Source organism: Harpia harpyja, chromosome 2 (genome assembly GCF_026419915.1).
Source record: "Harpia harpyja isolate bHarHar1 chromosome 2, bHarHar1 primary haplotype, whole genome shotgun sequence".
In the NCBI taxonomy this organism is placed as follows: domain Eukaryota; kingdom Metazoa; phylum Chordata; class Aves; order Accipitriformes; family Accipitridae; genus Harpia; species Harpia harpyja.
The window spans coordinates 40921575-40947988 of record NC_068941.1 but is presented as its reverse complement, the minus strand read 5'-3'; the positions used below and the strand labels follow the sequence as shown (position 1 = coordinate 40947988).

At 46.7% G+C, this 26414-nt stretch overlaps 1 protein-coding gene across 2 annotated transcripts in view; it reads right to left on the bottom strand.

Moving 5' to 3' along the window:
• The window catches only part of TMEM131L (transmembrane 131 like), an 83399-nt gene extending 60421 nt beyond the window's left edge, over window positions 1-22978 (bottom strand). For both annotated transcript variants that reach the window (XM_052777626.1, XM_052777634.1), the window contains exons 1-3: window positions 22819-22978; window positions 22321-22391; window positions 15019-15062 (exon numbers count right to left, since the gene is read on the bottom strand). In XM_052777626.1, the coding sequence (XP_052633586.1) occupies window positions 15019-15062; window positions 22321-22391; window positions 22819-22942 (239 nt within the window). In that variant the 5' untranslated portion in view covers window positions 22943-22978. The remainder of the gene's footprint in view (window positions 1-15018; window positions 15063-22320; window positions 22392-22818) is intronic.
• Between the last annotated feature and the right edge of the window lie 3436 nt (window positions 22979-26414).

The following is a 26414-nucleotide window of genomic DNA, read 5'->3' as shown; positions in this document are numbered from 1 at the left end:
ACCTCATGGGTTGTAGGCAGCAGCCTTGCGGCAAAGGACTCTAATAAAAGACACAACACACCAAGACAGAAATCAGACAATAGCTATTGAAGAAAGGCAGTTAATAGCAACAAAGCACATAAAGCATGGGTCAAGGAGTTGGTCAAGTACAGGCCCTTCAACTCCCTACCCTCCTCCAGTTGCCAGGAATCAAGATTTAGACACAAACCAGCAATGAACATGGCACACAGCACTAGCAGGCAGGCACAAAAATTAAGCAGGCACATTAAATCCACAAAACGATAATGAACCACAAAACTTTTTCTACAATATTACATGGCTGCTCACTTCCTGAGGGCAGCACAGTGCTCCTTGTTGTTCCAGTCTCATTTAAAAAAAAAGTAATTACACAATCTATGCTTATATATGGTTAGCATATTCATCATCTCTCTGTTCAGGTCTTTACTGTTTGTATGTTTATTGATGTGTTTATTGCAGAGACCTTAATTTTAAAATGCCAACCCACAACTTCAGTCAATAGGACAATGTAATTCAGCACAAAAAAAAAGTATGCAGGCAAAATGTAAGAGGTGACCTACAGTGTCACTAGGGAGGTCTGACTTGCTGACTGCTTTGTACCCCGTGTCATAGCTGACATTAAATCAGAGTGCAGCAGGACTGTTGCACACTTCTGCCAGCCAGAGTGGGGAGACTTGATTCTGTTTTGCATGGACCCTTAAAATCATTTTACATAAACGGAGGTGGTGGTTACACAAGGTGCAAGCAGTTATGAATCAGTCACTCTACCCTTTCTCTCATTTCACTTCCCTTTTGCTATTGTGTATCTTTCCTTTCATCCTTAGATTGCAATCTGCTGTCTCCCTTATCAGTTTTGCCTATCACTTATTATAAGCAAGCTTTCATTTTTCCCTTCCTACCAGTATCTTTGTTCACTTTGTGTTTTTTATCAGGGACAGCTTTTTTTTTTTTCTCTCTTCACAATCTTTAGTCATTTTTTCTCTTGTTACCATACTTGCCCCCCCCCCCCCCCACCTTTCTGGCAATTACACCCCATCCTTCCCCCATGTCGTGGTTTAACCCCAGCCAGCAACTACGCACCACGCAGCCACTCACTCACTCCCCCTCCGTCCCCGCAGTGGGATGGGGGAGAGAATCGAACGGAAGTAAAACTCATGGGTTGAGATAAAGACAGTTTAATAGGACAGAAAGGAAGAAAATAATAATGATAACGATAATGAAATGACAATAGTAATAATAAAAGAATTGGAATATACAAAGCAAGTGATGCACAATGCAATTGCTCACCACTCGCTGACCGATGCCCAGTTAGTTCCCGAGCAGCGATCTGCCCCTTCCCCCCTCCCAGCCACCTCCCCCCAGTTCATATACTGGGCATGACGCCTTTGGCCAGTTTGGGTCAGCTGCACTGGCTGTGTCCCCTCCCAACTTCTTGTACCCCTCCAGCCTTCTTGCTGGCTGGGCAAGAGAAGCCAGAAAATCCTTGACTTAGTCTAAACACTACTTAGCAACAACTGAAAACATCAGTGTGTTATCAACATTGTTCTCATACTGAACCCAAAACATAACACTATACCAGCTACTAGAAAGAAAAGTAACTCTATCCCAGCCAAGACCAGGACACCCCACAGCCAAGTTCTAGCCCAGACAGGTTCAGTATTGCATCTGAGCGGTTTCCAGGGCCGTGTTAGGCAAGATGTCTCACCAGCATCAGGTGCAACTCGCCAGCTGCCCAGCCTCTCTCTCCCCAGACAGGCGACCATGCATGGATGGCAGTGTCCGGTTTCGGTAGGGTTTTGCTTTAACCAACACGCTGCTCAGAGCTTCATTAAGAGGCAGCTGGCTGAAGAGGGGCACCCTGTGCACCGAAGCGGACAGGAGCCATAAGCAGCAGCTCCCTGAGAAAGGTCTGGTGGTTGCAGGGGTGTCCTTTGCTTCTGCAGGATAAAGTCCTGCAGTACCCAAGGTGCGGACTTCCAGCCACAGCCTCTGCCCCAGAACAACAGAGACGGAGGCCGGGCATCTCAAGTCTCTGAACTTGCACGAAAACCTGAGCAGAGAGGGCAGGCCAGGCTCATTGTGCAAGTCAGAAATGCTGGGGGTTTGAAAAAGTTACTGCAACTTCACCTGCCGCCTTGCCCTCTGCGACAAGGGGAAGCTGCACCCGACGGGAAGCAGCGGAGGCAGGAGAGCTCGGGGGGATGCGAGCGCTCCCTCACCCTGGGCTCTGAAATTAGGAAACCTGTCATTCCCCCTCCCTCAGAAGGACTGGGAAAAACAGCCTGCTCCTGAGGGTGATTCAAAGCAGCTAAATTAAACTCCTTGACCATCCTCTGGCGAAACCTCTTTCACTCTCGCTGCAGAAGGAGCTGGAGGTGACCAGCCTCCCAACATCTAAAGCTTTGCCCCAAAATTACTCCTCCACCACCACCCAGGTGCCCAGGGAAGGAGCTTCCCCACAGACAAGACCACATACTGGTGGCGGGGACAGATCTTGCCTGTCACCAAGAGCCAGCTCCAGGTCATAGGGCAGGTGAACCTTACCTGGCTGCTGCCCTTACAGCTCTTCTCTTGCTTTGAAACACATTTTTGATCATGATTGGTGCAATCTGACCACCGCCATACCCTCTACATTGACCTGCTTTCAAGCAACAGATGGGCAATGCACAGATGCCATGATGGCACTGTAAGCATATGGGATACCGCACGTAATTACAGGGCAACAATACTGCAAAATAGTCTCATGGCCTCAGTAACACTGCTGGTTTTCCCACTTAACCGCTACCTTGCTGCCACCTCCTTGTCAGATGCACAGCCCCTCAGGCTCTGGATCCCCATGAGAGTGGGACCAGGCTGCTGCATCCATGGGGTTTGCAGCAGCCTCTCCGGAGAGAGCTGTGCTGGGACAAGGGTCTGATGAGCCCGGAGGGGATGAAAAGGGGAAAAAACAGCACTCAGTGCAACCTTGCAGTGTAGTTTGTTGCGAGACAAACACCGCCAGATGCCCAGCCAGCCAGTGGGCACTTAATGAGTGGAAAGAAAACTACCCCTCCTCCTCCCACATCCCGCAGCAAAACCCCACTGCCTCTCCACGCAGAGGTTTAATATCAAGACACCAGTGTAACCATGGCATTGGGCAGTACTTGGTAATACTGATAGCATCACTACTTCAAAATGCTCAGGATTTGCGGCTAGTGCGTGGTGCAGGAGCTGACCCGCTACAGCATTACTTCAGCCAGGAGCTGGTGCCCGATGCCCAGACTGCACCCAAACTGTGGGTGTCCAGCCCTGCGGTTGATGACAGGTACTTGCCAATAACTTTGGTAGAGTCCTAAGGCAAAAACATAAACCTTTTATATTTCAATTTCAGATGCTTCTAAGAATCCTTGTTGGACTGTTGCTACTTTTCAAGCAGCGAGCAAACAACTTCACACAGTGATTTCTGCATTAACTTCTACAAAGGCAACCAAATCTTTCAGGATGACATCTATTATCTACAACTCTGAAATTTCATGCGATGTACATCTTCATACTCTAAGCAGTGTCTCAGTAGCAGCAGTCACGAAAGTGTAACTACTTTAAAATTACAGCTTTTATTTTCTACCAAACGTAACCAACTTTTTTTTAATGAATCACTGCAATTTATCCTCAAAGAAAATAAAACTACTGTATTGTCAGGTAATTCAGTAAAATTTAACCAGTCTTGCTTTTTACCCAACAACTTTCTTAGGATTCAGCTCTGTTGTGCAACAACTGCTCACACTACGATGTCCATGAAGATGGGTTTCAAACAGTGAAATGTACCCATAGACCCTACCCGTTTATAAAACACCCAGCCTCTAACAGATGAGTAATTAACAGCTTTTACATATTCCCACCAAGAAAAGCCTTGAGAACACTGTGCACTTTGCTCTGGCACTCTGACGCAGAGCAGCAAGGAGGTCCGAGAGCCTTAAAAAATGGCACACCAGCATTTTCAATTGCTTGCGGAAACTGCACCTCTCATCTGAGGGCACTACAGCGATGGAGTTAAAAGGCAGCACAATATACAGGAACCTCAAGACCTTGGAAACCATACAAAGGATCCTCCTCACAAATACTACAAAAGCAAGCATGCATCTGCTTTTTCTCTCCAGTGCTAAACACATCAGACTGAGACTGCTGGCTCAGAGTCAAAGAAGTCTCCAAAGTCCCTCTTTGTTCCAAGTGTATTCCCAACGGCAGCGCAACACACTGCTCCGACAAGCGTGGACCAGTGTCCTAAATGCCAGGAGATGGCATTCAAGCACATACACATGTATTCATATGCCCCGATTTCAGTTTGATACATGACTGCTGAACCCATTTCTGTTCTCACTGATAAGAAACAAATACCTACAGCTGAAGGACTGCAAAGAGTTGCCTGATCCCACCAAACCCACGTGCTGCCCACGGAGGAACTCTTTGTAAGTGCTCACAGGGGAAAGACCACCAGCAGGAAGGAGGATGCCAGGTGGCTTTTTTTTTTTTTTGGCTTAATTTTGATAACCAGGAATCGCAGAAATAATTGAAGCAGCTTCAGAGGAAAGGTCAAGACCTCAGTGCACCAACAAACTTAAAAAAACATTAACATTTGGATCCACTGCTTGCCAAGCAGTGTCAGCTCTGGAAGAAGTGTGCAGGAGTTGATGGCAGCACTTGCAGTGACTCAAAGCTGGTCTTCTAGAGCTTTGGGAAGTCTGAGAGTCTGTATAACAATTCCATTTTGGACCCTCTCTTAGGACCCGCAAAAGCTTTTCAAGCAAGCATATACCCACCACACGGGTGACCAGGAGAAGCCCTCCAGTAAATGAGGACAGGAAACAGGGCTCTAAGAACATGGCAGCATTCAGGGGGCACAGAGAAGAACAAAGAACAGTAAAACAAGATTAACTTTCTGCTAGATCAGGTATCGGCATTCACTCACACATGATTTTAAAAAGCTGGGAAATTCCCACTCAGGAGATAAATACATATGTGCTACCAACAAGGCAGATAGTAGCAGAAACTAAGATAAGCAGATTACAAACTAGTCATCTATCTCTATCTACTTTGTAAAGCTGAGACTGCTTATTTAATTAAAAGTTAACTTTTTTTTTTTGAGACAGAGGCGCAGAGATATGTGACAATTATGCTTCGGTATGTTTCAAATATGAATTACGCTTCAGTCACTCAAAGAAAATAACCAGGTCCCAGAGAGAAACATTAAAACAATGAACAGCAATTAAAAAAATTAGAAAGCAATATATAATGATTTATATATGCAAAAGAAATAGTGAGAATGTATGTCACAACAATTTTGACTTAAGGTCACATTTTCTTCTTCATATATATCAGTCAGGTTTCTGAAAGTCCTTCCAGGCATTTTGAAGCGTGTCAAATTATCATCCTATTGATATATAAGCATCTCCAAAGGCTAGACCAGTTTCAAATCTTAGGACTGCAATTGTACTGAGGTCTTTCATAATGCAAGCTCAGCTATATTATTACAAGTGTCACCATCCCATCATCAGAAAGAACCGTTTCTAGGCTTAAAAAATAGTGAGTTATTTTCAGCATTTCTCATGTTTCCTTAAGGAGCATGCTGTTACGAACAAACATTTCAACAAAGCTTTTCCTTGCTCAGAAAGCCAAACTTCTAACTGAAATACAACAAAACCATGAACCAGAGTCAACACAGCCCATGCTTTCAACAGCACTGAACACGATACACCATCTTAATTTTCTCCTTTTTACTTCCAAGCCCTTACAGCTTCTTCATGTGTCTTCACAAAGTTCTGAAGTAGAAGTTGGCTTTTATCAGGCAGTAACAGAAAGCATTATTTTGCATTTCAGACTTAATTTTGACATCTGTGTTCTGATATCCAGGTGGGTGAGATGGTAAACCACTGGCTACAGCTCACTTGGTAGCGCAACAGTATCTTGAAGCAAAGAGGCTATCAGAAGACAAGAACTTCACCAAAAACAAGAACAGACGGCTACTTCTCACCCTCCTCTTGGAAAACATTTTCTCTTCTCTCTCCTTTTCCTCATAATTCTGAGCAAAAAACCTTCTTCACGGTGATTGTTTTTGATTGAGGAATTCCTGTGTTTAATATAAAGTCCATTTGTTCTACAGAAAGCAAGGTCTGTTTTGTACACATACACAAAAAATATCTTGAGTTGTCTTTGCCTAGTATTTCCATTGCACTTTCTAAAAGTTACCAAGACACACAAACTGCAGCTTTATTTGTACACCACTTTGTGGGCAGGAGGTGGAGAGGAAGATAAGGTGACTATTAACACAGCCAGCTTTGCCCTCTATCTTCCTTAACTCAGGTGGCAGCCTGGACGTAACATAGAATAGTGGACCCCTAAGAGGGCAAGCAGACACCTAAATTATTCATACTGACCATGTGTTTCTCCTACATGATTTGCTTATTTGATTAAAGCAAACTTTTCTACAAATATAAAGCAAATATTTGCAGTGAGTACTCGGAACTCTGCAAAAGAGTTAATACACACTGTTGTCACATGCAAGTATAATATTTGACGTACTTTCCCTCTCCCTGAAGTGGACAGGACTATTTTGTCCTGATGAAGAAGGGAGTTGGTCATTCTGCAATAACCACCACAAAGAAAAGGTCTCTTCCCAAAGCAGCTACTGAAGAAAGTGGATTAAAAAAATGTTTAAGACAATGTAACCAAGATGTTTTTTAAAACTTAGGCTTGAATTTATAACCAAGACTGAGCTGACAGTGGTACAGATGAGCTATTTGCTTTGTTTTGCTGTCCATGTTTTTACTTATGTTACTATGGCAAATACCAAAATTACTGAAAAGGCTCCTTTACCTACTTGCCTACAAGTCATGCACGCAGAGCCACTGCCAGGGCATGAGCGCAGCTTTCCCAGAGCACATCTCCTAGTCAAATAAAAATACGTGAGGCATTATAAGCTAGGTTTGTGTTACCTTTGAGTCTCTAACAAAGATGAGAGGCAGGTAACAGCATTGCCTGTAACACTTTATTACACCACATCAGATAGATTTCAGGTAACTTTATTCTCAGCTTACAAAAATCAAACCAGCATGCTGGGGTTGATGATTCAGAAGTGGACTGTCTGCAAATTCCTGGAAGTAACGACAATTTATTAATAATAAACATATAGACAGATATAAAGCTAAATCTCTTGTGGCCCACTGCCCACAAATCGGAATGATTAGCCTGAGATTAACACACATCTGAAATTCATTATTAGCGTATTAAAATGTAAAAGTAGAAACATAAGAAGAGAGTTCCTATTCTGAACTACTTGTATTATAGAAGCAGCATGTATGAGCTAAGGGGACAGACACTAAGTTTACAATGATTAGGACAAGGACAACATGCCACAGCAGCTGTTTGCTTTTCTTTCTTTTTTTTTCCCTCTTCTCTAAACATACAAAACGTGTCCTAACATACCCTTTTTCAAAACAAGTCAGGTTAAGTTTAACAAGAAAAATGCCATGTTCCAGAGCAGACTTGCAGAGCACTCACAGCACACAGCTGCTTGGCATTAAGAGCTGACCTTCTGCATGTGTTTGCTGAATGACTATACCAACAGCCTGTGCCACAACGAGATCTGTCTCTGCTCCTGCACAGCATTGCAGCCAGTACTGAAACAAACACAGAATGGGAAATAAGACACCATATGCCCTTGTCCCACCTGCTCAGATCAAGATTGTCCTAACTCTAAAGACCGTGCATTCTGGGTGGACTCTGTCCCAAAGCATAGGCTACAGGGGTTTACCAAGAGCCCGAAAAAAATTAAAACTGTGCACAACGAATGATGTATGCGTGTGTGCACTTGTCTTCAACTTTCCACGCAGTGGCAGGCTGTGTGATTCGGCACACCATCCACCCAAAACCCATCCAAGGCCTCCAAGGCTATCCATCGCACTGATGCAAACGCTTTACCCTCTTCCTACCCAACAGCTGCTAATTTGGTAAGGTGCTACTCCCAACATATAAGAGGTTCTCCCTCTTAGCCCCACACTTTTGGGGACTAACCTGCCCGTCTATCTCACCAACAGTGAGCAGAGCAGCAGATTTGGCTGGGCTCCTCCCCAGCTCCTCCTGCACTGCAGTAGATAAGGGAGCAGAGAGTCAGCCTTGGCATGAGTATCACCATGCAACCACCCACCCCGACAGCAGGCCAGAAGGAAGAAGATTGGGGACAGAAGGTCCGAGGAAAGAGCAGGAAGACGCCACGAGGTCTGGACCAGAGCCGCACCAACACATGGGCAGGCCTCCCTGGAGCAGCTTGGGAGGAGCACGGAGATGCTGGCCCGCAAGCCAGCCACGTTGCCACACGCGGCTCCGCTGGCGGGTCCGGGTCCGGCACCCATCCAGCACAGCGGGAGGAAGAGACCGAGGCAGCCCTTTCGTGCACGTTTGCAGCTGACACTGCCACAGAAAGCAACTGGGAAACCCATCAGACAATGATCACACGTAAATGTTAACCTGGCAAAAATAAAACAAAGCAATGCTTTTCATCCAGAGGAGTTTTCTGATACAACTTGTAGGGCTGCACAAGGCAGGGGACAGCACCGGGGAAACGGAGGGGGCAAGACAGACTCTTCCTCTTGCGGTACAGAAACTACAACCGTTTCAGGCATGGCCCAGATAGAAACTAGAAAGAAAGAAGAGATGCCATAAGAAGGTACGCAAGAGATCTACGGAAAAGACAGAAAGCTCAGAAAGTGGGAAAAGAAAGTGAAGAAATTATTAACAGAAGAAAAGAAAGCCAGATACAGGACACCAAAATGCAAAGCACAGTTTACTTGTCCATTTAAAAGAGGTCATTGCATGTGAGAAAGTTTACTCCAGTAGCACATATCCACAAATACAGCTTCTTCACATACACTAATCCCTGTGCAAACAATAACCTCACAGCCCCAGCTGGGAGGATACTGTCACTGCCTGCTATTTTTAACAGTATAGAAACTGGCATAAGACAGCCTGTGTGGCTTTTCAAGGCAGCGTGAGCCACATGAAAGCACAACTGCCAATTCTCAATTACCACACCAAGATGGTCTTTGTTTTTCAAAGTCAAATTGTCACCCATAGATGAGAAAGTCCATTTTAGGTCAGCATACAAGCCAACGTACAGATCAAACAGTCACCAATCTGACCATGGGGCTTACAACAGCAAGAGAAATACATACATACCAGCACAGTTTTCTCAATGCAAGCAGACAAGATTTTGACCGTGAGTGGGATTGCAACACCATATCGAAGAGTAATTAAATCTGGCCACGCATCACCTTTAAAATATTTCAGTTAAGGTCAATTAGGACATACACCGAGGACAGAAGTTTGACAGCTCTTTGCAAAACGCAGCAGAACTGTCTCGTTTGCCATTAACTCCAGATCCTAAAAAGCCATAGCTCCTCAGTCTGGTGTGAAACACAGTACAGCTGGCCTAGGCCACTGCTCTCATTTCAGAAATGTCTGAAAGCAACTAAGAAACAAATAAATAAATGGATAGCTGACTCATTTGCTAGCACACAGCACTGGCATGCAATGTCCCAGGAAAAAAAAGGAAAGCAGAACGGTTTATTACTCCCTGTATCAGCAGACAAGCAACACAATTCTGCAGAAGGACCGATATTTTGGAAGAAGCAATGCACACGAGGGCACAGCTGTCCCTAACAGCATTTAATACAAAGTTCAGCAAGGCAAAGTTCATCAGTGAATGAATTACAACACATAAAACAGAGATAAAAGATTAAAAGCAGCAAGAGTTCGGCCTGCCACCCTGGCTGTGCCTGCCAGAAGCGTAAGAACGGAGATGAAGAGTAACAATGATAGTTCCTTCCAAAACAATGTTTCTTCATCTACAAAAGATCCCCCAGCTTTGTTGACCTTCTAGCAATTTTCTTCAGTAACCTTTTTTTATTCTAGCTTCACATTATCCTCTGTGTTCCCTACAGGGAATTCCTTAGGGATTTTCCCCGAAGCATAACAGGTAGGTGTGTGCATCTCATTTCCACTGCTTTACTTCTAAGGATTATATAAAGTAAATTTCATTTCTTTAGGCATCCAGTAAAACTTAAAAATCAGTAGTCCCTTGGTGATCTGGTGAAATTGTAAGTAGAATACAACACCAGTAATTTATCAATTAAAAACAAGTGAACCAATATTGAAGCAGTTTTTGATGCAACCCAGTAAAATCACCCATTCTGTGCATACTATAGAGATGTGTTACTTTATGCAAGTGCATTAATGGTGACTAAAAAGCCTTTTCCCAAGAAATGCACTTTTTTCTTTTCTAATACACACAGATTTCTGCTGCTTTTGCAAAAAAATTTAAAACACTATTAAAAACTTAATAAAAGCAACTTCCGCTATTACAAGTTAGGACCAAGCATATATCCTAGGAAAAGTCTTCATGTAATTTTTCAAATACTTTTGGGGGGTAAGTTTAATGACAATCTAAACAATTAGTGGTACTCAATAGAAGCTTAGCTTGAAAATATTGGTTTAGGATGGTTCTTTTCAAACAGTTTAAGCATTCACCGACACTCTCAAAAGTACTTTTCAGCTTTTCATTTTGAAACACTTTCTCAATGGATACTCAGTTTGATTTTAAAGATGTTTAAAAAGGGAACACAACATAAAACAATTTTTTTTTTTAAATATTCAGACATTTGTTCTGGCACAAAATCAATTTTATTATTTTCAGTGAGAAAAAGCAGAAGGAAAAAAAATCTGGTTGATCCTAAGCTATTTTTCAGTCTTTCTTTTCCTGGCTTAGCCACCACCCAAGCTAGAGATCTGGTACACAGGCATACCACCAGTCCCATGCCATTACTTTCCAAGAACTGGACTATCAGAAATTACGGCACTAAGACCACAGGCTTTAAGGATGAGTCACCTCTGAAGTGTCTTAACTGTCCATCCACAGCACCAGACTCAATCTGTGTCTCTTGACTGGAGATGAGATGAAGTTGTGGCCAGTGAGAAATTGCCACATAGGGCCTCACAACGTGAAGTGGGTTTATTCTCCCCAGCCAGTCTGGATTTTTCCTGAAGCAAACCTTATAACAACATCTCTTAAGTATCCGCTAAACACCCAAGTAATTTTGCAGTCTGTGCACCTTAACTGCTTACTAGTTGCCTGAGAGACAACAAAGCAACTCCCTCGCTACCTTTACCTTCCAATTTCTCTTCCATGGCTGGAGCACTATTTCACAGACACAGCAAAAGTCACAGGATTAGGAGTAATCCCACCTGGCAATCAGGAGAGGTCAAAGTGCTGGGCACCAGCTGTCACTCCCAGGGCTGCACTATCACCCTAGCAGGAACCCACTGGGAGCTGATACCATCTACTTGCCCCAAGCAGCTCCAGTCCACAGGGTCAAATGCTCTCCCAGTGATCAAAGGCAAAGGTTCAACAGAAATGCTCGACTGAGCTAACTGCATTACACTTACAATTTTCCTAGCAGTTGATACCCACTTACTCAAAGCAAAATATGCCCTGTCACAGGTAAAGGCTGGAAAATGTCCTCTTACTTGATAATTACATACCACACTCTTAGTATCGTACAGCTTTCCTTTCTCGTGGACTATTAATGCACATCACATATTAAAAGTACATGCTCCACATCTTGAGTACAGCAGTTTATTCCAGTGCAAATGTTCTTCAATGTGTCAGCTGGGAAACTGGACCCTCAAAGGCCTTTCTCCAGAGGTCCTCAAAACCAAGGATTAAGAATATCATACATGTGAAAATTTATTTTTTTTTCTTGGTAGTCCAACGTCTACCCCCTTGAAGTAGAAAGCTAAAAATTTTGATAGCATCATTTGTGCACATCACCTAACAGTATTGCCCCTCAATCTGTGCCAGACCTCTGCATTTGACTCATTCTGCTGCTTTAGCACAAGTGAAATAAAAAAAGCAAGCACTTAAGTCTTCAAAATTTGCTACTGCCAGCTGTGGCAAGTGAACAGTCACCAGCATGAAAAAAACCCCCAAAACAAACAAAAAACCCCCAAAACAACAAAAAACCCCCAAAACAAACAAAAAACCCCCAAAACAAACAAAAAACCCCCACCTTTCTGTCAACACCTGTCATTTGAGTTTCTTCTAACAAAACTTCCTGAACCAAAGTTGTTCTGGAAGGCATCTTTTTACTGCTGCCTTTCAAATGTAAGAACCAGTCTTTTAAGGAAACTTGAACCTTTTTTAATAGGCTAGTCCAAATACATGTGGCTTTAGTTCTGTCAAAGACTGTGGCCTGAAGCAGTACATCCAGCAACTCAAGTATCTACTGCCCAACACTTATTATTTCAGAGTCTGATTCAGAGACACAAAACAGTGGAAAGCAACCTATGGTAGAGCATCCAAACAATCAGAAAGGCAGGAATCGCAGGCTGGACATTAAGGACTTGCTAATTACCTTTTTCTCACTCAGGGCAGCTGCAAACCCAGGGACCTCCAAATCAACCATTTCTCATTCACCTCCAAAATAGCTCTTTACAAAAACTACTATTTTGACAATGTCTTTTCACCTCCATGCAAACTTCTGAACTTGATAAAGCTAAGCCTAAGGCAGAAATAATGAGACTACATCCATCCCCCTTGTGACCTTGCCACAAAAACAGCAGCAAACCAAGAATCCCACCCAACATGGAAGATCCTGCGATGCACATGCACAGGAAGTCAGTTAACAGACTGTTAATACTTTTTTTTTTTTTTTTTTTAAAAAGTAGGTTAGCAAGCTCCCAAAAGAGCCCATTAACCTAGAATTAAAAACTGAATGAAACAATGTTTTGGGAAGAGACTTTCTCCTTTATGCCCCAAGATGCTGAACTCTCTCTACTTTCTTCAGCTCTGGGGAAAATTTTGAATTCTCTATCTCCATTAACTTCTGTTCGTACTGCTACTTTAAGGTGCTTTGCTTCTAGGGGCTTCACATCAAATTTCAGTAGCTTTAGCTGATTTCCCTAGGGCATGCTGGCAGACAATGAGATGGAGATGCTACAAGTTCTCAGGTTTTGCTGCTACAGGAAAAGGAAATCCCCACAATTTCACCATATAATAATAGAAGCCAAGGGAATGAAAGTTAATCTGGAAAGAAACTAATAAATTCTAGTCTTTCTGACGTACCTTTGCTAGGTCTTCTTCATAAAGTCTACACTGCAACATTCCTTCAGCATACAGAGCACACACAGATCGGTGTTTACATACAGCAGCAAACCAACAGTTTAAAAGATGCACACAAACCACTGCTTAGGCAAGTTTCCTGAAGCATTTCATTATGACAATAGAAGGATGTTTCCATGCATGCAAATGAAGCTTATAAACTTAACTTTCAGAAAACAAGTTCATTTTTGGAAATGAGTAATTACTAGAAAAATCTTTAAGCACCTGAATGACCAAAAAAACACCCCCCAAAAACCCCCAAACCAGTCAAACCACTTTTTCCTATTTCCTATCTGAGTCTCAAGAACTATTTCTCTTTCAGTAATATTTTTATTATTGCCATAGTAGCCAGTTACTCCATCCACCTCCAGAGATAAATAGGCAGGCAGAGATTTTTTTTTTTTCCCCTAAACTAAATCTCTCTGCCTACTAACAAAAATCTCAGAAACCACCTTAAGTACAGCACTTGAGACTGCTGTCTTCTGACTACCTCTCAATAAAGAAAGCACACTTAGGCACACAGTGAAAATTTTGCATCAAAACCTTAGTAGTCCCCAGCTGAAAATCAAGAAGTTCTGTATTTGTGCAGGGAAAATGCCAGCTTTCAATAGTTTACCCCTTTTTTCACAAAAGGGAAAAAAAAAAGAAAAATCCCCTAAGCAGGTAGGAATTGGGGGATGTAGGCAAGCACAAACCATCAGCACCAGCTGTCAGAGGCAGCAGTAATCCTCCCATCCTGTTTCTACACCATCTTTGCCATTCCCACGGAGATGAGGCACAAAGCCCTAATGTGATCCTGGGTTTGGACGAGAAGGCTCCCAATGGAGCAAAAAGAGGGGGAAAAGGCGTGTGGAGAAGCGTTGCAGTGCAGGACAGACCCATCACAACCATCCCATTCCCTGCCCCAGGCTTACCCCTTCTGCCAGCTCCCAGCAAGGCTTGTGTTCTATCAGATCTATGCGCTCTCAAACCCAAGCTAAGGGCAAAGATGGGAGATAAATAAGAAAAGCATTTCTGGCTAACTGCAACCATCGGAGCACGGTGGTGTTACGCGTGTTTATTTTAAGTCTTGTGATCTTTCTGGCTGGCATGCCACTGAAAGCTGTACCCACATTAACACATACCAAAGGAAGGAAGTGTTTCACTGGTAGATGTCCAAGCATTTTAATCTGGACGCTCAGAGGAAACAAAATGTGTATTTAAAAAAATAATCTGCGATGCTATTTACCCAACCCTTCAAAACAGAGGAGGCCTGATATTAACAGAAACAGCAGAGTTGAAACTACAGATCTTAAGAGCTTTATTATTTATCTGATTTCAAGAAATCAGGCAGGATATTTATTGTTCCACAGCAACACACTAATAAGCCTTTGGCTCTAAGTCTTCTTTACCACCCTCCTTGCCTTGGTACACATTCACACTCCAAGACTACTTACATTTGCAAATTTTGGAACAGAAAATTGTCCTCTTGTTTAAAGAAATTAATTACAAAATATACAATAAAGCAGAATTAATAAACACGGAATTTTGGGGGTAAAAGCAATGAAAAGCAAATGCAGCTTAGAGATAGAATAAGGAGAAAGACGCAAGAAGGCATTTCAGTCTTGCATATGCCGCACGCTGTTTTCTGGTTTTGCTAACAAATTAATATTAACATTAGTTGAGAAAACTGTAAGCCACAAATAATGAAAATCTATTTAACATGCAGCAGAAAAAATAATTTTTAGTAGTCTGCCCAATTACACTTCAGTACTTCCTAAAGCAAAAACCAAAACAAGCTTCAACACTCTTGTTTTCATTTTAGTTTCGCTTACCTTTGCTCTTGTGGATGCTCTTCCACAACTTCCTCTGAATCAGCCTGACAAACAGAGAAAATACTACGTAAGAATCTCAGAATTGTGACAGGGCACACTGAACATATGTACCATTTTTAACTCCTCTGAAGGTGGACTCTCACATGACTTGCTTGCAAAACAAACTCAGAAATCTAAAATTCCTACAGCAATTCCTTTATGATTCAAGTAAGGTGGATGCTGGCCATCCCATTTGGGGTTTCTGCTCATTTTGCCAAGATAAATGGTGACTTAACATGGCTACTCCATTTTTTTTTTCCAAATGTTGATTAAACAGACTCATTTTCTATTTATATAAATGCATCTATACAAAATTCTGTGCGCACATACAATTTCAATCTAAAACCATCTGCCCCCGTCAGTAAATTTCATTAGCCAGTACCTGAGAAAATCGGATGCAGAATGCCTTGGAATTCAGACCACGTGGTAGCGCCAACAGCAAAGGCAAGGTACCACGTTCCAACAGGGATGGCGAGATCCCAAGCCCAGATCTTATCAGTGATCAGCAACACGTACAGAAATCAGAGAGAGTAGAAGCTTTAAACACAACAGCTTAGCTCAGTTGCTTGGACTAAGGTAATTTTTGAGACATGCAGTTAACAAACTGTGCCAGCTTGCAGTTCCCAACTAACCACTTTGAGCTGTCTACAGAAATGAACTCAAGCGTTGGTTCAATGAGCTCCCTGCAGGAAATCCATTTAAAACAAGCAGGTAGCTGCTCTGAACCAGCCGAGATCTCCAGGAAAGCTTTAGGTACAACTCAAAATGGAGCATGTTACAGCCACCCGACCCGCACTGATGAAACCAGGGGACAGCTTTAGGGAGATTAACATTTTTCAGGAAGAGGTCACAGTTACCCTGCCAGGAACAGCTGGTAAGTTTTCCCAGCTACTGCTTCTGCAGGTGATGGTGGCACAAGACACAAGCTACAGACCTTAGCAACGAAAAGGTAGAAAAAAAAAAAAAAACCCAAAACAACCCACACTTTTAAAATTAAAAGAGTGCACCTTCCACCACCCCTCCTACACGTTTCCCATCTAAGTGCATCACGGAACAGGGCCCAAGTCACTCACTTTGACTCTAGCTCCTATTTTCTAGTTCCCCCCTCATGAAGAGGGAAAAAATGACAACCACACTAAGGCAGCACATATGGGTAATATTATTATTAACATTATTATGGCTAAAATAATGACCTTATGGCTAATATTACAGATCTTGCCGAAAGCTACCAGATGCATATAAACTTCAATCTTTTGCCACAAGCAACTCATCCAACAGAAGCAGCACGGCCTTCTACCATAGCATAACCAAATCTGTAACAAGACTGACAGGGAAGTACAAGTTAATTTGAGGACTTGACAGTCTTTCTGTACGCCTGCCCTTAAAGGGAGGTTGGAGACACTGTGATAATCGTCCAGAATCTGCAGCACAGCTCTTCAGCACAGACCTACCTACCCAGGGGTCCTAGCACCTGACCCTCACAAAGACCTGGCCATCTCCTCTAATGACCGAGCTAAGCCTTGCTTTTAGACTCTACCAGTATGGCACAATACAAACCCATCATCTGATTTCCAGCTTCTCCAAGCTCCTTTTGTACTTCAGGGACCTCAGCACAATACCAAGCAGAATTAGAGGATTCCTCATCCACCTCCTCCAGAAACAGCTTCCCTGCCACAACAGGCTGGCAAGCTATCCTCATTTTAAATGGCTTAACTCCTCCTTTAAATGGCTTAACATCTGCCAGGCTCAGAAACCTGGGACTGTGTCATTACACAGTGCTCACCCTTAACACTAGCTATCTTAACCATTTTTCCTCTTCACTTTTTCTCAAGCAACAATGAAAAAAAAAACCTTCCCAAGCTACAGTGCAGCCACAGCATAAAATCTCAATTGTGCAAGAAAGAAAAAAATTTTTAAAATCACCCTTGACGCTGAGCACACACACAGAGCCCCATGTCCAGCTTTTTCCTATGTTCTCTCCTCTGTATGGCACAGGCTACATGTATACTCGCACTGAGGATTAAAAAAAAAAAAAAGCAGGCTTTCTCAAACTCCCATATCGCCAGACAAGTACTACAGGGGGATGGAAGGAAGGGAACGACTCCTGAAGCCAAAATGCAGGTCCCAGCAGCCTATCCATGACAGGAAAAAAAAAAAAATCCCCTTCCTCCAGACAATATGGGCAGGTGCTTATCTCGTGCTAGAAAGCCCCTGAAAGTGCCCCTCTCCTGTCACACAAGTCTTAAGAGCCTGGGCTGACAGCTTCTGCATAATCTGCATGGCCAACCAGCCCCAAGTCCTATCAGCACCATCCAGAAGCTCAGCTGGGAGGCTGGAGGAGCCTTTTAACAGCCCAAAGAGGAACACAATTCCCACCCCAAGTCTGTCTCAGGCTTTCACACAAATTGCGCGCCTTCAGACAAACCCTGCTTTGAAGTAGGTGACTCCGTACATTCAATTTGTGCATAGCTGATGGGATGCGCCTCTGTTAATGACACACTGCAGTGCCGTGTATCTCAGATACATGAGATCAAGGTCTTCATCAGCTTTCGAAACCGGCAGAACAATTAACCTTATTAGCCCCTGAGCTGCACTGAAGAACAGGAACTGAAGGCGAGTCACTACTACATGGGAAAAGAAAAATTAATAAAATAATCTTTCAGAACTGAGCAGAACCTTTAAAGTGAAAACCGAGGCAGCAGCTCTGTATTTGCCCAGTCTCTGTAACAGACTATGATACAGTAAATATCACGGTATCTTCCTCCAAAATTCAAGCACCTGAAACATTATCACAGAGTAATCTGAAATAAGCACTCGCTGTAATCTCCTAAGTATCTGCAAGCAAACTGAAACATACACGAGGCGTTCCTCTAATGAAACATCTCACTAATCTCCTACATGCAACACTCAGGAACAGTAGAAAACCCATCACATCAGACAGACATGGCACTGACACCACAAAAAAGTTTGGTGTATGTTGTCTTTGATGACTGTCATTTTCAATCATGATAACAAGACCTACAACTTAACCTTCATTATTTCATTTTAAAGTAGTTCCTCCCTCGCAACTGAAGGGGTGGAAAACACTGAATGCCCTGCTCTGCAGGTACCCAATGCGCCTGCCCCTGCCTTCAGATGCTCACAGTAATCACCAAAGTGGTTTCTGACGGACAGAAACACACGACGACGACTCTCCGATACCTATTTTAAGTGGTGCCCACCATAAACTACAAATGGCATTTGTGCTTCTCCTTTCATACACTTGTGGCCATGGAGACAGCAGGCCTGATACCCTTACTATGCTTTTTCTTGGGCTCTTTCCTCTCCTCTTCAGAAAAAAAAACCAAAACCCAAGAACGTAACTAACCGCCTTTCAGCTTTGCACTGAAGTGCTCCAACATGGCTGTTTATATATGGAGTTTTTTCAGCCTTTAATGGTGAAGGGCTTGGGTGTCGAGTCCTACACAAAGGAGCTTTTCTCCCAAGCATTTTAGTTAAGTAATTATAAACAAGTTACAAACAAACAAGCAAAACCACAAAATTACAAGGAGTCTGAATAAAAACTACAACTGCTCTAATCAAGCCTCTCCCACTTGAGATTTTCCACGTGAAAATCCCACTGGTTTTCCACGCATCTCCCAACAATCAGGGCAGGCAAGACTTTACATTTTTCCACATTGAGGACAAATGATGGGAAGAAAAACAAAAATCCAGTCACCCACCCAAGGGACGTTTGCTATAAAAAGGATGTCAAGGGCAAGGAGGAGAAGGAGAGCAAGGCAGGAGCTCTGCGGCTACCCCACACTTCACATCACCTTCAACAAGAAGAGAGGAACTGGGCACAAGGAAATACGGATACCACATCCAACCGGGAAACCCAGCTTGTCTCAAAGCAAAAACGGAACCCAGGAAGAAACATTAAAATGCTGGAGGAAGCTGCAGACGGGTGGAAGACTGTCAGCACGCTAGATATAGCCAGCTCCTCCTCAGCTCCAGCGCACAAGCCCACGCACACCTTCACCGACTGCAATGCTCTGGGCACCCTTCAGGCTCGGCTGCGGAGCAAGAGCAGTAGGTGAGCCATCCCTAAACGGCTCTGCAAGCTTCAGAGGAAGCCGAAATCAAAAGATTACAGGCATAAGGGGGGGGGGAAGGAAAAAGCACAAATACATGTAAGAGGGAAGCTGGGAGGGGGCACGCAAGAAGCACAAACAATGAAAGGGAAGCAAGAGGAAACAGAAGGTAGAACGACCAACCGGGGTGGAGGCGCGGGGGCCCTGGGCGGTTGTGCTCCAGCATGCAAATTCATGCAGTTCACGTAGACAAAGCGATGCTGTGAGAGGCCTAGAAAGCAACTACAAATATTAAAATGCTTTGTTTCCCCTCCCTCGCCTCTTAACACGACGTCTTTATTCAGTATGTGCTCTTGGAACAAAAGCATGCGCGGGCAACCCGACGGTTGAATGGGCTACTGACCCATCCAACTTTCATCCTCAAATTCTGCAGGCAGCAAGTAATGCTCAGAACTGCTCTGTCACAGGCAGCTGATGATGCATGGAAAATAAGATAATAGCGCAAAGCCACAACAGAAAGGGAAAAACATCCATCAGACAGAGCATTGGTAACCCGCCAGAAACAGGCAAAAGGGCTGGGCAGACAGGGCAACCTAAACCATATCTCTGCTCAGAGCCTGTGACACGCAGGCGGGAGGGAGGTGCTTTGGGAGAGGAGCATGCATGGTTCCTTCCCTGGACTTTTCACTTCTGCATGCAAAGTCCTCGCTTTCCTGTGCTGCACTCCTGCCCGCGCTCCTTCAAAAGGGAACAGGAAGAACCAGATCAAGGAACCAGGACACTTCCCGTTCCCAAAGTCTTCCCCGAGACCTATCCTTAAACACGTGAATGAAGCAACCCTTGGATATTCCCTACCAAACAATGTTTATTATCCACTCAAAAGCAAGAAAGTTCTTCCTCTTACTAGACCCTCACCACTGCCGTGGTACACGAACAACGGGCAAAAACCCCCTGTGAAGGTTCAAGTGAGAAAGCCTGTTCTTGCAAGGAAGAGAACATGGACAACCTCCTCGTAGCAGTAAGTGAGACCATTTTTTTAGTGGAGCGTGGAGACGGACAAGCAATAAACCTCTTACAAGTTTAAGCATCCCCCTAACACAGAAAGGGCAGTCAGATGTTAACAGATGAAGCAGTTTTCCAAATCTCTGGAGCCGATGCCGGCGTCTCCACCGATGCCCCTCACCAGTCCAGAATGGTCGCCCAGGAGGGCAACGATGCCGAATTGCCTTCAGGACCTCACAGATGTCACAGGGGATCGCGGCAGGGTGGGCAACCTTCAACTCCTCGGGCGCTCAGAGAAGAGCTACAACCAGCCATCGCAGAGCAGTGCCACCACTCCACGGAAGCGGTGTTGGAAGGGTCTGTCGCCACATCCACAGGGACAGATAAGGAAGTCTTCTTTCCTCCTCCCCCTGACAACTGGAAAAGGTGGCTTCAAATTTGGCTACAGGCCCAAGAGGTGCTGGGTAAAGCCCAAGCCCGCAAGGGAACAGATATTTGGGCATCAGGGTTGGGCGTAGAACCAAGCTTTGGTCTTAAAACCTGTTTGAGGAACCCAGGCCCTTCTGCTTCAGCTTGAGCAGTCACACCAATGCGTCAGATGCTGCTGCTGTCCCCAAGCTTGGAGGGGAAAGCCATGCAAAACAGCCGCTGTACCACTAGTTCTCAGAGACTGGTTCATCTGGCTTTTAACGTCCGCCTTTTATTTCAGCAAGCCTCTTGTGATTTTCACTTCTCGCTCTGTCACAACTGAAACCAGAAGATCTGTTTTCTTTCCTGCATACCTAACACAGCATCTACAGAAATGACAGAGGAGCAGCAGCCTCAGCTTTGCCTTTCACTGCTGCAAGGACTCGGCAGGACCATACATTCAACGACGCCATTCGTGCCTGGTTTTCCTTCAGCCACGCTGCAACTTATTTTTATGAGGATGCTCAAGAACAAAGTGTTTTCCAAGAGGACCTAATCTCCTCAGGAAGTAAACATCACGTCATCATCTCTCGATTGCAGCTTCGCTATGAGAAGCGACTATAAACGACTGCATTACACGGTTCTACATCTAATGCATCTTAATGTCTTCAAGGTAAAGAATGTATAAGCAAAAGGCTGAGTTCCTTAAACATCCCTAGGCAGAGACTCTGCACCTTCCCTTAGCTACTATCACATCTGTATCAGGCAAATTCTGAGCAGCATAATAAATTTTTTTTTTTAAACGATCTGTTTATACAATAGATAATACTTTCGTAATGCCACGATACAAAATGCTAGGCCCTGGTAAGCAACGTCAATTGTTGGCTAGTTGAGGAAAGAAATAACACTTCTGCTATTTTTTCCTATGTTAATGGGTATCAACGGCTGAGCGCTAAACAGAGAATGATATAATGGCTTAAGAGAAATAAATTACCCTCTCTTCCCTCTCACATAAGACAATGTCCCCAAGGACTGCTTCTTCCTATTTATGAGCCTGGTGCCTTGAAGTCTAGGAAGGCCCAGCTCAACATATGGCAGAGTCCGTCAGCGCAAGTTAAATGACTGCCTCAAATACCATAAACTCCAGACCACCGCTTCCAGCACCCCTCCTCGCTTACCAGCCCGGCCACGCATTTTACCGTATTGGCTCCTCTTGCCAATGCGGAATTAAACAAATCTTGCTAGCATGCAACAAAAGCGGCTAAACAAAACAAAAATGCGCTAGGACGAGAGGAACAACATCATAAATGATGTGTCATTTGAGGGGAAAAAATGGCTTCACCTGAGCAAGTCTGAGATATAAATATATGCATATTCATTACAGGCACATCCAGCATTTACCGTGCACAAATATATTCATTAAAAAAAAAAAGTAAAGAGAAAACGGGGGGGGGGGGGGGGGGGGACGGGGGACACCAAAGCCGAAAAAATCACATTGCTGGTCGCAGCCCCGGTAGCAGCAAGGCGCTGGCGAGGGGGGGGAGCCGCGGGGACGGGGCTGCGGCGTGACAGCGGGCGAGGCCGCCCCCGCGGGCCCGCGCCCCGCCGGCCCCACCGCGGCCCGGCTCGCCCCCCGCCGCGGCCCCCCCAGCGCCCCCCGGGGCCCAACCCAACACCCCCACCCCGGCCCCTCGGGCCGCGTAATGGCCCCCGAGCCCACCTCACCCCCCGCCGCGCCCCAAACCGCCGCCCCCCCCCCCCCCCTCCGGCGCCCCCTCACCTGGGCGGGCAGCAGCAGCTCCCCCTCCTCGGCTTGCCACAGCTCCACCACGCCGGGGATGGGCTCGATGGCTGCGGGGGCAGAGAGAGAGAGAGAGAGAAACCGCCGATGGGCCGGCCGCGCTCACAGGGGCCGGGACCGGGGCCGGGGGGCCGGAGCCCGCAGGCGGCAGCGGCCCGGGGCTCCCCGCGCCGGGGCAGGCCCGCAACGACGCCCGGCCCGGCTGACACCGGGACGCGGCGGGCACCGCGGGGCGCAGGGGCGGAGCGGGAGGGGGGGGGATGCGAGCCACGTCCCGAACCCCTTTGTGTCCCCGGGCTGCCGCCGCGGCAGCCGCCCGAGGGACGGCGGCGGGGGCGGCGGCCCCGCTCGCACGCCCGGAGCGGTCAGCGGCAGCGGCACCCCCCCCCCCCCCTTCCTTCCCTCCCTCCCTCTCTCCCTCCCTCCCTCCCCCGGCCCGGCCCGGCCCGGCCCGCCCCGTCCCATCGTCGCCCTCACCTTGTCCCTGCGCCTCGCCGGGGCGAAAGCAGGGCAGGAGGACGTGGAAGACGCCCAGCAGGAGGTTCATGGCCGCGGCCGCGCGGCAGTAGCCGCTCTGCTGCGGGTAGCGCAGCCCCGCCATGCCGTGCCGCGCCGTGCTGCGGCTGGGCGGGGGCGGCGGGCGGTGGGGGGGGCGGGGCCCGCGGCTCCCGCGGCCACCGCCCACCGCCACGCCGCGCGGCTGCGCGCCGCCGCGGCCACGCCCGCCGGCACGCCCCCGCCCGCCGCCGGCAGCGCCGAGCACATGGCGCGCGGCCAGGCGGGGAGCGCGCCCGCCCCCGGCGCGCCCGGGGGTGCCCGGCCCTCCCCCCCCCAAAAAAAACCCAAGAGGGGAACGGGGGAGGCGTTGGGAGAAAATGATGCAAAATCGATTTTATTACCGCGTTTGTGCCGTTGGCGCGCGGCTTGCGGCGGGAACGAGGGGTCCTCTTCCTCCCTGGGGCCCGTGCGGGATGTCACCGGGCTCGGGGCTCCCCGGTTATTTTTAGCAAAAAAGAAAAGCATTAAAAGAGCGAAGGAAGAAAGCCAGGATGCAGCGTGAAGGGGGATGGGAGAGCACAGATAGGAAGAGTGAGGGCAGGGCGAGAGGGGAAAAAAAAAAAAAACCAACCCCGATCTGGTGACCTTAGCACAGATGTTCCTAGGGAAGATGCTGCCAAAGCGAACGGCGGGTGTACGGTTCGGAAAGTAAAACGGGCAGCGGGGTTTATTTGCCTCAGTATTCCTTGACTGCTTAGCAGCGCTGTACGTCGGAGGATTGCTGCCGCTGTTCTGATCCGTTTCAGTTTTAAGTGACTGGTCTGGTGCCTGATGGGTCTCTCCGGTAATTATGGCGTTTATAAAACAGGAGTGTAGAACAGAGCCCGGCAATAGCTCTGCTCGTCACACGGTGTTAACATGCATCTCACACGCCCTTCTAATCGTATTTTAAAACACTTCTCCTTTTTGCTCAAAAAACAAACCCTCAAATGCTTAAATTACAGGAAAAAACAGTCGTTAAAGTAGTTCTGCAAACCTTGAGGAAAAAAAGAAAGCAAATACTCCACTAACGAGGTTTGCACAACCCCCAAATTGCGTCTGGTTCTCTCCTTACTGATCGCACACGGTAACTCACATAAACAATGGCAACATGGTGCTTACTCACCAAAGGCTCGTAAATAAAGCCAAACAAATGACAAAACCCATTTTCAGCCCCGAACTGAGACAACACACAAGGCCGTTGGAGACCTTGGTCCCCGCCGGCAGCAGGACAGCTACGTGATGCCCTCTCCCCTTAGCGGTTGTAAAAGCTTTTCCCTCCCAGAGGCCGTCCAGGTCCAACTGGAGGTGAGGGGGGGTCTGTGTGCGGGGAGCGCGTCTCTGCTGGCAGCAAAAGCAGTGCTGACCCCCTCCCTAAAGGAGAAGGCTTCGGCGTTTGCCAATATTGCGCAACAGCCAAGGTATGGCCATGCAGTCTTGTCTCCTGCCCACATCCTCTCTCCTTCTTCTCTTCCCCCTGCTTTTTCCTGCTCTCTGCCTGTCAGACAGGTCTTTTGGTTTCCACCCTGTCCCTCGGCGCCTTTAATCGCGTTGCACGCGCTTCCCCACATGCAGGCAGAGGGATGGCTGCCCCGGGTGTAGGGGCGCACCCCGCGGCACCCCTCTGCCTGTGCCCCAGCACACCCCGGGGCTTGCAGAGAAACGGCAGCTTTTAAAATGGGAATGGTTGGATGTTTCTCTGCCGGCCAACGTGCAGCCACGCTTGGACAGGTGCTTGAATAGCTGCTTTAGAGAGAAAGAGGGTTATAATGGCATAAACTCTCTATAACAACCCCACCCAGGGGCTGCATGGCACCGTGAACATACCGTGCATTCAGTAGCGAACTGTTCCCACCACTTTTGCAACTGGTCCCCGTTGGAATACCGGTTAGAGCCATAGACTGAAGTTATTTTAAACTATTAGCTTTTTCTTGCCGAGTTTTTAAAAACTGATGTCAGCACAAACTGATGATTTTGCCTGTCAGTCTAGAAGTCGACTGCATTTTCAATGTCTGCAGAAAGGTGTCTGGCTGGCAGCAGGTAGGGGCTTAGAGAAAAAATCTCCTAGACAGTCTTGAGACTGGTTTAGCTAAAGAGGTTTTAAAATGTTAGGTGAGAGAGGTGGCCTGAGATGCAGTTGGGGCTGGGACTGGGCTCACGTGGGAGACGCTTCCCCTGTGAAAAGCAAGGGGCATGTTTGCAGGTTTGGAGGTTTGGAGGGGGGGGGGGGGGCATGAGGCTTTCTGCAGTTGTGGTAGAGCCACCCCAACTCGACAGCACAGCTGAACACCTTGCTTTCTGGAGGCTTTTTCAGATGCAACAGGCAGGACTGGGAGGAAATCAGGGCCACGATGCAGATGTTGCGATCGGATGGGAAGCTACGTGTTGTGTAACAGATATCACATGGGAGCAGGCAACCTAATTACGTTCCTGTTCTTGTGCCTCCGTGCATCCCTTCACCAGCAAAATATGCCTGGGACTGTTCTTCATGCATGAGATGAAATGAAACGTACCTGCCACTAAATACGCGGAGACGCTCCTGAGCCAGTCCCAGGAAAGCCTGGAGAGCTGCCGCCCACCATTGGGGGCACAGGGGAAGACAGGGCAGGGACGATGCTGGGTGGGCAGAGCAGAGTGGGAAGCAGGGGGGGAAGCTTTTCCTCCCAGCTAAGGCTTGAAGTGACTTCTGCAATGATAAGAGAATGGATATTTGGGTTCCTTCAGGCTGAAACGTCTGCCTTTATTGGCCTCGGTTGCGCAGGAGGGAGCCCGAGACCCCTGTGTCCCGCAGCACCCATTGCCCCACTGGTTTCTGCCACCCCATCTTCTCCCATCGACACTCGGCAGGTGCCAGCCCCACGGTCCCCCAGGGAGGGTTCGCCTCCCCCCACAGCATGTGGGGGCTGCGCTGCTCCTCCTCGCCCGCAGCGCTGCCTGCAGTGAGACGGCCTGGGACACGCAACACCGCTCTCTGCTTGCATCGCCTTTAGGCAGCCTGGGCATCCCTAACACCGCATCCCTCCCCGTCTGGTTATGCGCACATCAGTGCCGCCGCCACCAGCTTTCCAACTGCATCCGACCTACATTTGCCGCCTTCTCGCCGTCGCAGCTTGATTTTATTTAGAGCAGCCTCACTCCTCTATCCTCGCTGCAGACCAGTCGGCGAGAAGGAGCTCGGTGCGCAGGATGCAGCAGGGGAAGTCAGAGGCTGTCAGCATGTCCCTGCTGGCCCTCTTCAACGGGCCACCATGGTATTCTTCTGTTCCCCAGAAATTAGTGGCTAATCCAGAGCCAATAGATTCACGCCGCTCAACCTGGAAGAGCAAACAATGGCTAAAACATTTGGATGAGGAACTTGTTGGGTGATGTACCAGGAGGAGATGGTCCCACCGCATGAACCTGGCATGGACCAGCCCATGCAGCTCCCCCAGCTACCTGCAAATGTGTCAGTGCTCTTCGAAAGCTCGCAGACCTGTTGACGATGCTGTTTTCCAGCTAGGGAAGATTTTTTTGAGGCTATACACGTACTTACTATT